The sequence below is a fragment of the Melospiza melodia genome, chromosome 3 (genome assembly GCF_035770615.1).
Source record: "Melospiza melodia melodia isolate bMelMel2 chromosome 3, bMelMel2.pri, whole genome shotgun sequence".
In the NCBI taxonomy this organism is placed as follows: domain Eukaryota; kingdom Metazoa; phylum Chordata; class Aves; order Passeriformes; family Passerellidae; genus Melospiza; species Melospiza melodia.
In genome coordinates, this window is record NC_086196.1 from 21,941,433 (window position 1) to 21,958,743 (window position 17,311).

Here is a 17,311-nt window from a genome sequence, read left to right on the forward strand (position 1 = left end):
TTGTTTCTTCACCTTTTTTTAGTTTGAGATTAATTTGGTAAAGCATTTTGGGTGTAAGAAAATTGACTGTAATGGTGCTTCTGCCTTGCTTGGGATCAACAACCTCAGGAACTACTTGGGGATGAAAAATCTGAACACATGCTACTTGGTTTTCTTCAATAGTGATCTGGGATTTCAGGAGCAGCAGGAGAGTAACTCAGAATTATCCAATTCTGAAATCCTGGCAGGTCCCAGTGGAAACAGTGAGCCCTTAATGTTATTGCTGCAGATGCTCAAGTTAAGTTAATCTTAAGTCTTTTAAAAGGAAGTTTTGCAGCTTTTCATTAGAAAGTAACAGTGAAAGCAGTTAAAATATTTAAAGTTATATATACACCAGTGGATTGAGTGCAGTTCCCAGCTCAAAGTAAAAGGGCTTTATAGCTCCCTACCCAAAAACCTAGGATCCAAGTTGCCTGGGTCAGGGGGTAGGATGCAGCAAAAAGAGAGGAAAGTAGTAGTGGAGAAAAATGGCTTCTGATAGTGTGATGGAAAGAAACTCATGCTAGATATGAGTTGGTTGGCTGGAAGACAGGGAGGAGGGATGAGATTCCAAAATATTTTTTGTATCAGATCATGGATACAACCAAGTCAAGGTACAGGTTTCAGAAAGGCTTGCTCAGTCCGGGTGCCATAGTTGAGATCTCAATCCCATACACTCCATCCTCTTGGTCTTCCTTCTGCATAGCAGTGCTGTGGTTGGGCACCTTTGGGAGAGATGTTATCTTCTTGCCAGAAGGGTTGACTATCTCCTGCTGAATTTCTTGCAAGGAAATATGGAAAATAAGGTTTTGAAGTACCTGTCCTTGAATCATAATATGCAGGATTAGAGCTGTAGCTGCATTTAGTTTCACTCAACTTTTTGAAGGTGGAGTTAAAGTTGAAAATTATACATCTCAGTTCAAAACAGTATTAGTAGAGTATCACAACCTAAAACTTAGTAAACTGATTCAGGATTAACTCCAGAATTGTAGGGATTTCAGGAACATTGCACTAAACACCATAGATCATGCTGGTTTGCTTAGATAAAGAGACAGAGCTGTTCATGATGGATTTACTCCATTGTACTCATTACATTCCTTCACTTCCCCCACCTGTTTAAATTATAGCTCCATATAAGATCGATTAGTGTAAACTGCTGCTCATTGGGTTTAAGAGGAACAATTTTCTGCAGCTCCTTCACATGGGTTTGAAAGGAAAAAAATTCCAAACATTCTGCTTAATTAAGACCTAAAGAGGCGGTGCAAACTTTTGATGATTAATTGAAGCATGCTTTAGACTGATGCATATTTAGTTATTATAATGTGATAATTTTATCTTGTTATACAAACTACTCCCTTTGGGAACATGATTTAACACTGCAAACACTCTGTGTTTATTGCATTGTTCATTATGAAAAATACACAGGATAAAAACCACAAGGAGATATAACTGAACAGTATCTGTGTGGTGGGTGCAGGGAGTGCTCCTTCCACTTGTAATGACACAACCCAGAGGCAGAAAATCACAATATTGTAACTCCCACAATATCTCTCCCTGTGAAGAGTTGAGAACTCAGAAAAGTAGAGGCTGGAACTTTAGATCTTGTGCAGTATGTAGAAAGAATTTATCTTTCTATTACCTGGTCTAATTAGAGAGGACAGCAATATGTATGTTCTGCTGAAAGCCCTCCTGTTACTATTCAGTTGTGTCAGTCCCATCTCTTCTTTGTCTCACCTGTGAGAGTGCCCATGCTACCTGTCATAAGTGTGACAGATCTGAGAGCATGCTAAACACTTTGCAAAAGCGGGTCATAAAGTTGCAGGCCCAGATGGAGGGGGGGAAAAAAGGCAGTTATTTTTTTTAGAAGAAGTTATTTTTTTTAGTTATTTTTTTATAAGAAGTATTTTCTTTCACTTCAATATTATCTGTGCCAGGACTTGCAAGTGATATTTGTGTACTTTACAAACATGTGTCAGCATAGCTATATGTGTCCTAAAAGTGATGGTGAATGATCTTCATCAGAAGAGCTGCTCCAGTGGGAGCTCACATGATGGATGTAGGCATGGTGTCAGGATGAGCTCATGTTACTTTAAGCAGATATGCTAAACTAGACTACCAGCAAAAGATTGACTATGAACAAAGGAGACTATTGCCAATGTAGTAAACTGGGATAATTATTGTGGAGAAGCTTTCTTAGTGCAGTTCTAATCAGGAAAAGATTAGAATAAATGTTGAAGACAGATAACCAGTCTTAAACTACTGGATTTGAAAAATTCCTACTTGCCTGTGATCTCCTAGCAGCAAGTTCTTCTAGCTGAACACTCTAGGAACAGGGATTTGATACATTTTCCTGAAAGCAGGGCAGGAATCTGGTAAAGTGATTTTCAAAGAATTTGGCCTTGAAAAACAAAGGTCTGTGAAAAAGTGAGAGGAATTTTATCTTGAATGGAATGCAAGATATGAATTTCTGGTTTCAGATTATTCCAGTTTGCATTTAGCAGATGACAGCACTTAAATCCCAAGACTCTGTCTTTTCTTATTTCACACAGTCTTAATGTCTTGAGGCTACGTTATTGCTTCTCATTGCTGGTAGAAATACATGAAGTAATACTTTCTGCCAATGTTGCAGTTCTGAATTTTGGTCACTAAGCTTGATACACTGTAACAAAACATGCCTATTAGTTCTTTTCACAAGGTCTGCACAGATGTTTACCACAACCGGTGTGAAGAAGGAAAGCACACAGTCAGTCAGGTTTGAACCTTTATCATTGTCCCCAGCTGTCACCCACGCCCATAGGGCACAGCTCTGTACTCCCCAGGTACCAAGCATGGCTCCCTTTCTCTGCTGTTCTTATCATCACTTATGGCTGAAAGAGAATATTTGAGTTTAGACCAAGTTTTCCTCCCACTGGGCTGGATCCGACTGATGGTCCATAGAAATGTGATCGTGGATGTTTTCTATTTCACTTGATGAACTGCATTACAAAAAGTTTGAGTTTGAGTTGCATCAAAAGTTGTCTTAGGCAAATGTACACTTGAGGGAACAAAGATGACTTGAAAAGTGATGTGTTAGTGTCCTGTCCCAGCAAGTGTGTACTCTGAACCGCCTTCTGAAGTACTGCTATTTCCTGGCTGCTTCACATGGCTGTACTCAGTTAATCCTTTTGTAGCAGTGTTCTTGAGTCTATCTAATTGAAGAGGCATCTAGTTTTATTATTGCTTTTACCATGAAATGAAAGGGATTACATTGTTTGATGACTGTTGTGGGAAAGGAGTAGAATAGAGAAATAGTTTGAGTTCTTTGTGTATAGCTAGATTATTTCCTTCCCTTTTCCCCTTCCTTCTTTCAAAATGATGACCATTTTGACTAATATTGATGATGCCCCCTGGATATCACATATCACTTCTGGAAGTGCATACAGTGACTGGAAGTAGTAGTTTGTAAACTGTTCTCTGCTATTTTTTTGACCATCAAATCTATGGACCACTAGTGAAGCCATGCTGCTTCAAGGGATTCTCTGTGAGGTGGTTGTGAAGTTCTGCTGGATGGGACATGGCAAGACAGCAACCTGACATGGAAGGTCCCTCTCTCTCTCCTCTCCTCCCCTTCCCTTGCCAGGATGTGTCTTAGAGGGCTTTGGTAGAGGGAGGTGGACTGAACCTGACTATCCTGCATAACACCTGCAGAAAAGTGCAGAGCAGTGAATAACATGGCTTTTCCATGTAAACAGCTGCTGCTGGTAGTCTGTGTAATTAGAAATAAACAATTATGTGTGTCTTTCTCATCATCTATGGGAGACTGTTCAAGTGAATTAGTGAACAGAAATTGAATGACAGCTGAGGTGTTCCCCCTATCAAATCACTCATGAAAGCCCCTGAGAATCCCAGTGGTGCATCTGTGTTTCCCCTTAAAAACTGTGCCCCAGACAAGCTAATCTGCTTCGAAAAGAGCTACTTCAGCACCTACTTTGCCAGTGAACTCTCAGCTCTGTAATATTCTTTTTTCATTTATGAGAGTTCCTCTCATCAGAAATGAAGGCTATTAGAAAGGTATCACTGGTAGATCATCTCTTTTCCAGAGACAAAATGCTTCTTATCAGTAGGGGAATGTATGTTACTGTTATCTGAAACAAGAGTCTGCTGTCTGGTTCCTTTGATTCAGAGGATCTTCTGTTGTCCTGGTACATTCAAAGGGGCAGGTTCAGTCTGTAAGGAATTGGTTTATTATGGTGCAAAAGTAGCTGAATCAGGGTGCCTTTGAAAAAGATAAGTGCTGCAAATGGCTCAGGACAAGAATGGGGGAAGAGCTCTAGGTCTGTGCTGGAGTAGTTGGCACCCTAGACAAGACCAGTCTGCAGAGAAAGTGGCATGCAAAAATCACCACCCAGCACCCTGTGTTACAGCAGCCTGGCTGATATTATAGCCAGCTCAGGGCAGGCTTTTTCACCCTAGAGATGGCTAGTGATAATTTTGGCCAAATTGTTTTGATTTCCCTTCGTGTTCAGTATATGAAGGTGCTTATAATACTGGCAAATCCCACTCTAAAGGGTAAGTGATACAATACATTAAACACAAATCTGTGCTATAACTTGGCCTTAAATGTAGGTTTAAAGGTAGACAGTCTGATTAAAACTAAAAGGTCATTATTTTACATTGTAGAATTTTATTTGTAGCTGTAAATCATAACACAATTTGTGGAAGGAAAAAAGTTATTAAACTGGCAGTATTTATTCCAATAAGGTGAGTAAAATGCAGCACGTAGTTCTGAGTTATGATAGTCAGGGAAAGGAGCCAAATCACTCTGCTAAAAATTAGTTTGCCAATAATTTTACAGAACGATGACAGCGTAGCTTCAAAAACAAATCCTTTATAGGGAAATAGGATGGCTGCATGACAGAATCTCTAAGCTATGAATTCTCCACAGCTCATGGACCAGGAACTGCTTTAACAATTAGTCTCCAGGGATATTTTTTCCCAGAAGTTAGACAATGGCTGCTGTCTGTAACTGAAAGGTCATTCAGTATCACAAACTGGACATAAGAACTGAAGAATTCTGTGTTTTAAGTCAGAAAGATTCCTGCAAACTTCTTGACTTGATCTGTTTAGTAGGCTTAACTATTCACTGCTGTTGTCTGTGAACCTGAGGTGGGAGTGATGACCACAAAAGGATATTGCAAAAGGATATTTACATTAGTAAATAAGCTCTGTGGTATTTTTACATGCCAGAAGGCACACATGCCACATTTGTAACACATGTTAGAGAAGAGCTTGAAAGAGGCTTGTGAACTCTGCCTGAATTAAAATTTGACCAATAAGGATAATGACTGAAAAGTAACCCGGCAGATTTTGCCACAGTGCTGCAACTTCTGCCTTGTTTAAATCTATGTTTCTGTGACTGCTGAATTCACACAAAAGCTCCCTGTTTTGTATGCTAATCATTTCAAAATAATACAGAAAAGGGGTGTTTTATGTTCCTTCTTATTTAGAAGAGGGCTTGTGTTAGAGACCTGCCTTGGTGCAGCACCTTCTGGCTGTTTTTTATCAACAGCTTGCTGAGCAGAGCATCTCAGGGACTCACTGCAGCAGACTGTAAGTAACAAGAGCAAAACAGCAATACCCACTAAACCTTCAGTCTTGGTTACTCGTTTAATAAAGTGTTGTGCGCTCTAAAGCGTGCTAAAAAGTTCTCAAGATTTCCAGACATTTTCAGCAGTGCACAATTTTTGGAGTTAATCATCTTTTCCAGCCATTTTAGAAGCTTTGCCAGGCTGCTGAGTCTGGCTGGCACAGGTCACTGGCTGCCTGAGGATGAAGCTGGTGATCACAGGCAGGCACAGTTCTGCTCTCTGACAGTGAGGGAGTTAGCAATAAGATGAGCTGGTGCTGCTTGTGTCTAAGAGTAAGTGTGCAGATGTCTGAGGAAGGTGTTTGCATCTCATGTAAACATTGTTCTTATATTTTTGTTGTAGAAGATGATGTGTCAAATGTACAAATAATGTGTGCCTGGTGCCAGAAAGTTGGAATCAAGCGCTATTCCCTGAGTATGGGAAGTGAAGTGAAATGCTTCTGCAGCGAGAAGTGCTTTGCAGCTTGCCGAAGAGCATATTTCAAGAGAAACAAGGTAAGAGAAATAAGGAAAGATGTAACCTACATAGACATGGCTTTAATCAGGCCCAGCCTGAGTCTCATTTAGCATCTAATAGAAACTCTTTTCTTTTGTTTTCTCTGTTTCACCTAGTCCCACCACTTTCCATCTGTATTGTCTGTTGGACTGTCAACCCTTTACTAACCTTTCTTTCAGTTTCTCTCAGCTTTATACTTGGGTTTTGTGAGGGTCAGGAAATTTAAATACTAATAAGCATTAACATAAGACTCTGAATTTGGCCTTAGAGTCTCAGGATACTTCCTACATATACACAGCTAAGAGGAAGTATCAGAGAAATAGAATAGAGAAAGTCTGTGTATGACAGTGCCACCAAGTCCCATGGCATTGGGATCATGGCCAGTTGGTAAATGATTTTAGGGCCTAAGTCTCAGTCCCATCACAATACTGCACATCTTTTCACTGCTCCTAGTGAGCTGTAGTTTCATTCTTTAGAAGTATATCATTTTTAATAACTTATCATTGCTAAAAAATTCAGACACTATTCAATTTTGGGTTGGGGTAAGCAATGTTGGAACATCTAGAGTAATGTGAACACCCCTCCTACTCAATTTAAATTTAACTCCATCTAAAATTAGAAGCAATCCTAATATTGAATGTCTACAAAAATTGCTGTAATCACTGAAGCACAGTGCCTGAAAATGCCGTCTAGGTTACTTCAGCAGCTGTTTTTCTGCAGCAGAATTTGTAACATGTCATTTAAAGAAAAATAGAGAAGGAACCCCTCAAATTTTTAGTTGTTAAAAAACTAACTGTATCCTTTTGGTGCTTAATAATGTGAGCCTCTGGGTAACTTTATTGTCTTAGAAAAGTTTATCAGTCAGAAAACTCTTTACATTTTGGCTTCCTAAATGATGCCATTTACCCTCATCCTTCAGGACATTCCAAGCCTGTCAAGTTCAAACTGACTTCTGGTCTCTAAATCTGGTCTTTTACATCTGTCATGATAATCAATAAGTACATATGGTTTCTAGACTTAAGATGCAATGTTATAGCAAATTAATCTCCTTTATAAATTTGGGTCACATCATCCTGCCAAAAAAAAAAAAAAAGCCTGAAGAATTAGGTTGCAAAAATCAGTAGAGTGGAATTTTAGTGGCAGTCTTGGAGAATCAAGCTCATAGTGTCTACTGGAGCAGACAGGCAAGTAAAAGTCACATGAGTATTCTGTGAAGAGTGTTGTTTACATTCTTTTTATCTAGAAGTGTAGAGGAGGGAAATATGTGCTCCTTAGATGCTCCTCATTTGAAAAGAAATCCGCAGGGATGTATGTGCATGTGCACATGTGCCCTTCTATCGCATGCAGTTCTGTGTGCCTTACAGTGTGCAGGGCAGTCCAGACACTCTGGGCTGACACGATGCAGATCTCTGTCAGCTGATGCTCCTGTGACTTCCAGTCACAAATTTTCATGGATAAGATCCTTCCTAGTAATGGAGGCATTGTCAGTGATCCTGGTTAAGTGGTCCTGTGTGACCAGAACTGATGAGTACCAGATAATTTGGGAAACCTTGGAGAGGCAGATGAAAGGACTTGTTGTATTCTTTCTCTCCTACAGCTCAGATCCTGAAATAAGAGATTTAGATCTCCACTAAATGAAAATAAATGTGTGTTAACATAACGCATAGGGTACTTCAACCTTCTAGTAACCCATTAGTAGTAGAATTCAGTAATAGTTTATGACCATGAATTCAATCAGTGAGGCAGTATATGAAAAAGTTCCCTTTTACCTGACTTACTATTTATTACCCTGGTGCTTTACTGGAGGTCTTCTTGTTCTTGTATTATGAGAGAGGATGAATTAGAGCTTCACATTCTCCTTGGTTCCCTTTCCTACACCTCTGTTAACTTCTGGCAGATGCCAAATATTTCCATCAAGAAAGCTCTCTGTATTCATTATTTTGTATGTGTGTATAGACAGACAGACACACACACATATACAAATATATACAAATAAATACATATACACATATATGTATATAAGCACAATAGATGTTCCTAATATTTTCATATACCAGCATATCCCAGTGAAATGTCCTATTATTCACTAAAAAGGTTTCAAACTAACAAAATGCCATGTGGGAGGACTTGGCAAAACATGGTGAGAAAACATTATCATGTTGATTGGCTCTGCTTCAAAGCTAAGCCAGTGAGTTAAATTTTCTTTTTCTTTGGACCTGTGAAACCTGGAATTTCACAGGATTTGATGAGCAGAGGAAATCTGTAGCTGTCCCTTGCATGTATTTATGGCATTAGATAATCTGGGGACAGAATATTTAGGAAGTGCTCTTCTTAAATAAAGACAAGCACAGTAGAATTCAGCAGACCCTCACGCTTCTGGTTTTGCACTTCACCTGTTAGTAACAGAGTGGAGTCTTAAGGAATAAGATCAAAAGGACCAGGATGCAATAGTTTCAGATTTAACTGCTGACCTTTGCTCTGTTACTGCTATTCCAACAGCGTACCTGTCTTCTCCCTGACTCTAATGCTTATTTATGTATTTTAAGGAGTTATGCCACTCTACACTTTCTCATTTTTCAAACAGAGGAGCAAAATAGTCACGTTTCACCTGCCTTATGCATGTTTTAAACAGGGATCTCTGCCACAATATAGTGTTGTATTACATTAAATATGTACAGCTGCTGCATTTCTGGGAGCTGATAGGACTTTGTGGTCACTTTATTTAAAGCTTGAGTTTCCTAATGGATCACGTTAAGCAGTCTTCCCTCCCTCCCCTAGATAAGAAGTGCTGTAATAAGTGCTTGCCTTGGATGGTAGGACTGTTTAAGCAGTAAAGAATTAGTCATCACTAATGCCTCAAAACAGCACTAAGTAATGCTGTGAATTATCCATCCCTGAATGACAATTGCTGTGTTCAGAATGAGGACTTTTATAATCATTCTAATAAAAAAAATCTTTTCCCATACACAGAGCAAATGCACATTGCAGTGCTGCATGCCATAGATTCCCAGCTGGGAGAAGGCTTGGCATGAGCCCACCCTGAAGAGCCCTGAAAGGGCTCCACAAAGCCCCAGGCCAGCTGGGCACTGGCTGCTCCCCACTTCTAACTCCTTCTCAGCCCTTTCCTGCACTAGGTTTGGCAAGAGCAGCAACACATTGGGATAAGCTGGTGCCTTCCTGGCCTTGGGAGCTCTGAACCCAAGGAGTGAAGTCTGAGGTGCCCATCAGGCTTTCCTGCCTTTTGTCCTGCTGGAGTCTTGTCTATTTGTGCTCTGGAAGCTGGGCCTTGGTATCCTCTGCATCCATGCATAGCCAGGGTTGTCAGGGAGCTTCATGCCTGGAATGGGAACTTTGTAAGGAAGAAGTCTGGTGCAACCTTAAGTTGCTTTTCTTATAAGAAATGCAAATTTTACTCCAGGTGTTCTAAAGTCATGACCGTTTAAAATTATTTTAGTCAGCAGCCATGCCTTGCAAGAATAGAAATATGTATGTTTTGAAATCATAAAGGCTCCTCCAACAGAATAAACTTATCTAAATTGTTAGTGATAAAAAATTAATAAAAAATTGAGGCCTTTACCCCATTCAGCAAAACCCAAAGCATTTAGACAAGATCCAATTTAGAAAAAAACCTAAAAATAACACCACTGCCACCCCCAAACAAAAAATAGCCCAAATATGCATTCCTGCTTCTGTTTGTCCAGTTTGCCCAGTCAAATGTACATATAGTAATAATGTATAATATTGTATATTGAATATTGAATGATGACAACCTGTTGTGTATAATAATACCGACTAAAAGGAACCATTGCTGGAAAAGCAAGCATTTGGGACTAATGTTAGTAGTACCCAAAGATACAAGATTTGGATGCTTCCTTCTCAGATTTAATTTTAGAGGCCAACTAATACAAAGTTAAGTGCCAAAGAGTCACATAAGGGCAAAAAGCACTAGACCACCAAGTTTCAGATTATGAAATTTAAAGGGAATGGTTGGATTCATAATTTGATCCAGTGAGTCTGAAGCTTGAAAAGATTAATTTTGAAATTAAATTGTTTGACTCAATGGGTCAGAAAACAAATTTATTATGACCAAATAGCCAAACATAGAACTAGAACTGACTTCAAAGAGGCTATAAAATGTGCTCACAGATGTATTAAAGAGTAATTTACTTGATTTGACTAAGGCTTTGGAGACATAACGACTGCAAGGTTCTCAGGCAGTATTTTATACTTGACCTTGTCCCTGCTTCATACTGCCTCACAATTAGGAAGCAAGATAGATGTTTCTGTTTACAGAGCAGTCCAATTTCATTCATGCTAATAAACAAAAAGGCATAAATCAGAAAGTAAAAGTAAGCTACTCTGTAGCACCAAGAAGATGTAAACAAGGATGACCCTTTTCTCCCTGTAAAGTGTAGTGATGGGCAATGCTGTGTGTTAGTAGTGCAGACAGGGAGTAGTGCAGACAGGTTTAGGGTCCTTTATCTCATCTGTGTGGCAAAAATGAATGTGAACTATCAAATGGAGCTGTAAGAAGTCATAGACATTTATTTAGTTCTGAGTTCTGTTGCATTAGGAAACCCCTCACATTTTCAAGCTATATTTAAAGATGATAAAGAGCATGCAACGTCATATAACTTTAGTGCTCTTGCCTGCATAATTTTTTGCTTAATTAATATCTATCACTAAGTGATAATATGGACATTTAGATACAAACATGTACTATAAACTGGAGTAAACAGCAGCTATCATTCCCCAGAATTATTACTGAGAATTGTCAGAGAAAGTTCTCTTGATTTCAAGCTTAATTGTGCGGCCTAACAGCGCATGAGAGATATTTAACAATCTCACTGTTAAGTCAATGAGTAATGGCAAAAAAAGAGCCACATTCATCTCTTCCTTATGCATCTACAAAATTTAATTTGTAAAGTGATCATTATTCATTGAAATTCAGAAAATTGCTTGGAGCAACTTGATGCAAATAATGCCCCGACCAAAAAAAAAGAAAGCTTAGCTGTTCCTTCAGACTCCCTTTCTATAGTTGAAAAACATGGAGCTCTGAATAGAAAATCTGTTTCTCCTAGAGATTTAACTTGCGTTAATCAGGTGTTCAGAAAGGTCAGTGCAGAGCAGGTGTCCCACCATCTTTTCATGCAGTTGCCCATATTTGGTTCTGTGGAGCTGTAGAGAAAAGCAGGATTCAATAAATGGTTCACAAAGCGGCTCCCGCCGCTGCGGGTTTGCGTAGAACGTGCGTGCGTGTATTTGTGTGTGCACAGCTGCGTGTGTGTGTGCGCCTATTGCCACAGCAGCCAATTGAAAAGGTTTCCTGCAAATGCTTGAAGGTAGAGGGGAGAAAGACAACAAACATCTCCATAGCTGTGATTGCTTTGTTGAGACATAAATGAGCGCTGATGAGTGAATGCAGATGAGACGCTGAGTCTGCAGGGGAAGCAGCTCAAGTGTGGGGCACAATTGAAAACTTCTTTGAGGAACTGGCTGGAGAAGGAGGGATAAGGAGAATAACCTCATTCAGAAGATGTTTTCAAAGTTTGTGGAGGGTTGAAGGCTGCATATAGTGACCAAGAACCTGGAACAGAGACTGAAATATTAAGAAAATCCTGAGGTGTGAAAAAAATGGGTGGCATTGGTCAGAAAGAAGATTGGCATCATTGTCTTGCTGTCATCAGCTGGCCTGGTTATTTACAGAATGCTAAACCCAGAAATCTCATAGAATTACTTTCCTAAACCAGAGCTAGGATTTTTCATGATTAGAAGAGGCAAATGAAATTCCAAATGAACCCACTGAGGCCATCAGTCAGAATATCTCGCCACTCACCCACAACAAAGCAAAATGTATTGCCATTGGTAACAATGAAATGGGCAGCAGCACCTGACTGATGCCACCAGTGACTTAATGAAGGGATCTGGCAAACCCAGCGTGCTTGTCAGTTTGCAAACTCAATGGACATTTTAATGTCCATCTGCTGCCATTTAATACTATAAATTTGAATCAAATTCCCATTGTCTGAATTACTAGCAGGTATCCAATCCAATTAAAAGGCGTGTTCACTTTTAATTTTAACCACCATGTCACATTACATCAGTCGTGTTGCATTCTGGCTGCTTTGGTTCTAGCAAGATGAATATGCTAATTACAGCTGCCTCTTGGGGCCCCAGGCATTTGATTCAAACAAAGCTACCAGTTTATGCAAGGTGTCCTCACATCAGTTTTGGACAGCTTCAACGATTGCACTTTTCCTTTTTCCCAGAAGCAAGTTTTGTTTGCATACAGATGGTACAACAAAAACCACTAATTGTGTTAGGACTTGACTGGAAATGCTTTTAAGTTTCTTGCACACTGGGTGAATGCAGTTTAGAGCAATGATTTGGATTTAAATAGGTGTTCTAGCACCTTGGTATTGGAGAAGTGAAAGAAGTTTCTACTTGCAGAGTGACTGAGGGAGAAATATGGCCAGTAGCCATTTTTCTGGAGGTTACTAAAAAGCTTTACTGAGGCTTTCAATCACATAGGGTGAATTTTTGAAGGGGAGAGGAGAACACTAGAGGATAACAGACATTTTGCTCCTTTAAAAAGTCTGGCAAGATAGACTTCATGGTCTGCATCCATGGCATTTTTACATCACCAAGGGATTTTTGATTAAAGAGTTTAAATCAATAACAGTGATGCATTCAGAAAATGAGAAGATATAATACACACTGGTGCTTACTTTACCTCTGAACCCCTTTGGTTCCAACCTATGTGAGCTAGCCAATTCCTCAAAAAAAGATTGCTCTCCTCTGTTTCACGTCTCAGCTCAGGTCACCTTAGATTAACCTTGGCTTTGTACAAAATTAGGCACCTTTCAGCTTTGTTTTCTCATGCTCAACACAGAATGATCATCAAGAACAGTCCTTGTTCTGACAAAAGCTCAGGGTATATCTCCAAAGTGAATCTAATTTGCACAGACTATATTTGGTGCCACTCTTCCTTTTCCTAATGAACACATCAATCATTAATACTAATATGAGCTGGGCAAATAAAGAAATGCATATTAAATGTTTGTTCAAAAATATCATGACATTTGAATAAATTATTGCCTTAATGGCATCTGTTCATTTATCAGTCAGCTCATTAACTTAGGGAAATATTGAAAAGGAGGTTGAGTATTTTTTTCACTCTATATATTTTTATTTGAAAACCAAAATTAAGCAAATATGGTTTTCCAAAATGTGTTTGGATTAGGAACAATGTTGTGAGCAACACCATTCGTACACACTTCTGAAAGGGTGTGTGGAATACAGAAATTGGAATTAGTGGCGTAGTTTAACAAGGCAAAATTCCATCCAGGCAGAGTAGCAGGGTGGGCAGAAGTAAAAAACCTGAGGGGCCCAGCTGAAGGTGGAAGGTAATTTCTAGTCCTAAAGTGTCTCAGGAGATGACATTGCTGTCACATTTCGCAAGTGGCAAAGTAATTTGTGCAGGTGAGGCAGCAATTCAGAGGTGTTGCGACATTTCTTGTCAGCTGACAGTCTGTATTTAATCACTCTATTACACTCCCAGTGTGGCGACTTTCCTCTCCATCAGCCATAGAAATCTTGCAATAAATTCAAGGATGAAACTGAGTTCAGACCAAGGGAGTAAATCACATTGTCTATCTTTTTGGCCTCTTCTAGCCAGAAAAGTTTCATCCCCTTTAGGTTTGTTTGGAAACGTCTGCTGGTTTATGGGAAGACTGAAGAAACCCTTACACCCATTAACCTTGAGTCTGGCCTTGTGAGTTTAAATGAGGCTAGGAGAGGCCAAATGGATATAACTTATAATCTGCTGGATGAACAGGAAAATGTACTACTGGGAATTGTTAGTTGAAGTCAGTTTCTTGCCATAAATCAAGCCGTGCTCACTGTGCAGGCGTTAAACTTGATGGAAGAATGAGGTGAGTTTTATAGAGCAAAAGTCTGAAAATGTAAAATGTCTTTCCAGTAGAAAATCATTTCTCCAATAATGTTTGATCACTTGGTGACCAGATAAATTCAGTTACTGGCTGTGCTCTGTCAAAACCCCAAGCATTTACAGCTCACCTATTTGAATTTAAGTTGAAAGTAAACATATGTTGTGAGTTGTCAGACTTGATGCGATTTTGTATCTAAAATAAATGTACTCATCTGCTTAGTAATACTTAGAAACAGCCATTTGATGAGTGTGGAGGTGGGGAGCATGTGTCTTCAGATGTTTTTGGTTTGTTTGCTCTCCAGCCTAAGAAGCAGGAGGCCAGACCCTGCCTCTGTCACACAGAGGGATGGCAGAGATGCTCCGGCAGGAGCCAGTCCATTGGCTGGGATGAGGAGGAGACAGGGCTCTGTTGCTGCCCATTTATTTCAGAAGCAGAGCAGAGCATCTCTCCAGCCTTTCTCTGGGCTTTGGGAGGGAAAGGGCTCTTAGTGGGGCATGGTAGCCTGGTGCAGCTTTCCTAGGGAGCGTGGGGAACCACCAAGGACTCAACGTCTCCATGAGATAGAGTGATTTTCCTCTTAGTACATGGATGGATGCAGCACTGCAGTGTCCTGTATGCCTGTGGCCCTTCTCTCCCTTGAAATTCAAAGTCTCAAATGAAGAGGGAATCCTGTTGAGTTAGAAATCAAACATCTCAGTCTCAATAACTCTTTATTATTTTTAATTTAGCCCCCAGGCTTTTGCAGTTGTGGTGCACAGTGCTACTAAAAATTAGGTGGAAGAGAGCTCCTAGAACTCGAAACATAAGTCTTAAAAGATTAATCTAGAGATTAAAGCAGTGCACCAACATTTAAATATTTATGGGGAGAAAGGTTTGAATTATTTCATTGTGTAGTGTTAAAATAATGGTTGACTTTGGCTATTGTTGAATGGTCCAGTCTCATGCCTCCTTTTGCAGAAGGAATCTATCAATATCACTGCCTTGATAAGGCAGCTCCCTCTGAGTTTTGACTAATGTACAAGTATTAAAAGAGAAAGTAGCTGTACTACTGAGTTCAGTGTGTGAAGGTGATAACTTCATCCTGAGGAAGAAGGACCAGGAGCTCTGAAAGAGGAGGTTCTAAAATACCAAGGAAAAGGGTTAAACAAGAAAAGTTTTAAAAAGGGGGAGAAAAGAAGCATTGAATCTCTCTGGAGGCTATTTAAGAACACCATATTAGATGCACAGATGGTATGTATACCTCTGAGCAAGGAAAAGTAGAAAGGGGAGAGTAAATCTGGCATAGTTAAGTGAAGAAGTGCATAAGCTTAAAGGGACACTGTCAACTTAAAAATCACACTTTTACTGGAAAATTTGTTACCTACTACTGTTACAAACAACACCTATGATTACTGTAACTGAAAGATGAGACAAAAAACTCCCTCTGCTTTTTTGTGTACTTTCTTTGGGCCTGATCCAGATTCCATTGGCATCAGCGGGTGACATCCCACTGCTTGCAATTAGCTTTAGATCAGGCCCTGTGCATATTTGCCCTGTACATTGTGTACATGCAATTCAATTATTTTGCATCTGGTCTGTTTTCCTATTGTTTCTGTGGTTTTCACACAGCAAGAGAGGAAAAAACCATTTTTTTTCCAAATTGGAAGTGTGGTTGTTAAATGATGGAAATGCCACCAGGGTCCTAGGCATACATGTAGCAGAAATACAAAATGTTTTGCCTTTTTAAGACAAAACACTTCCTTCAAAACTTTTGAAGACATCATCAATCAGTTATAGCTAAAGGTTCCTAGGGTGGAGTGCAGAAATTATCTGAAAGGTGCAGATACCGGGCAGCGTTGAAGGTACAGGAAAAGTACAGAAAAAGTCTCTCTAGAAAACAAAAAGCCACCTGTAAGTCCCCTGTGCCTGTAAGCCATCCAGCCATGGCTCTGACCTCCTCTCAAAAAGTGGAACAGCAGAGAAACGAAATTAAATTTCCGATGTCCATCTTCACCACAGAGGATGATGAGGAAATTCCTGTCCCAAGGACACTATCCACAGGAAATCAGAATGTGGCCTTATAACAGAAATTGAAGTCTCTTAGGATGAAGTTATGGACCAACTTCAGCAACTCGAGAGCAGTAAATCACCAGGAGCAGATGGTGCTCAGCCGAGTGTTCCTAAGGAAATAAAAGTGTGAAGCAGCAGAGATATTGACAAGGATCTGCAATATATCATTAAAACCAGCAACTGTTCCTGAAAATTTGGAAGCCTTTTGTATGGTGCTTAAAAAAACCAAAACAAAAACAGAAAAAGAAAAGGAGACATAAGGTTACTTTCTTCTTGAGCACAGGAAATGAGAGTTCCTAAATAATTTTTATTTAATTTGCTTAACAGCAGAATAAAGTAACTTCAGTTAGGCATGACCTGGCAGGTAGTAACACTGTAAAGAACAGCTGGGATATAATTTTTATACATAGCAGCTTTTAGACAGAGATATTTAGGTAGTTATTTGGACTCAGGATCATGTTTGCTGGATAAGATTGGTTGGTTTTGATGTGTTATTTGATGTCTATGTATAGTTTGATGCTCTCCATGGAAGCAGTGAATGCAGCATACTTCAGTCCATGTTTACATAGGAAGCTGGACATTTATATAAGAAACTGCTTGCGTTGAAAAGGACTCAAGTTTCCTGCCAAAAGAAAAATTACTTTATAATGCTGAGGAGTGTTTTTGTATGTGCTACACAAAATTTTAGTTCAATTTTCTTGAGAAAAATTAGTTGTTTTTTGGGAAAAAAATGGATTTTCCAACAAAAGGCAGATACTCTATGCACAAACCCACTCAACCACATTCCTGTTTTCTGCAGTTGTACCACATGGGCAAGGAGTAAGAGACAAGTACAGAGGTTTTGCCCAGCAACCACGGCTAGTGTGTACACACGCACAGGAATCAGCTGAGGGACGCAAATTAGAAGTTCTAATGGATTTGAAATTTAGTAAAGCACTTGAAATGGCATCTCATGAAATCTTACCCTCAGATTAATTCAGATTACTTTGGATATGAACACTGTCAAGTGGCCTGAAAACAGGCTCAAGGAATAAAGTAAAGGGTGGTGATAAAGAGCAGCATATCAGGTTGTGGATAGAGAAGTGCCAGGGGGACTTTCGTGAGGTTGGTCTTGTTTCATATTTCATTAATGATCTCCAGGAGAGAACAGAGAGCAAGTTCACAAACTCT

The 17,311-nt window shown here is 39.6% G+C and overlaps 1 protein-coding gene across 2 annotated transcripts in view; it reads left to right on the forward strand.

The window, feature by feature from the left end:
- Window positions 1–17,311, forward strand: part of SOBP (sine oculis binding protein homolog) — a 111,722-nt gene that overhangs the window by 17,669 nt on the left and 76,742 nt on the right. For both annotated transcript variants that reach the window (XM_063150965.1, XM_063150966.1), the window contains exon 4: window positions 5,988–6,139. In XM_063150965.1, the coding sequence (XP_063007035.1) occupies window positions 5,988–6,139 (152 nt within the window). The remainder of the gene's footprint in view (window positions 1–5,987; window positions 6,140–17,311) is intronic.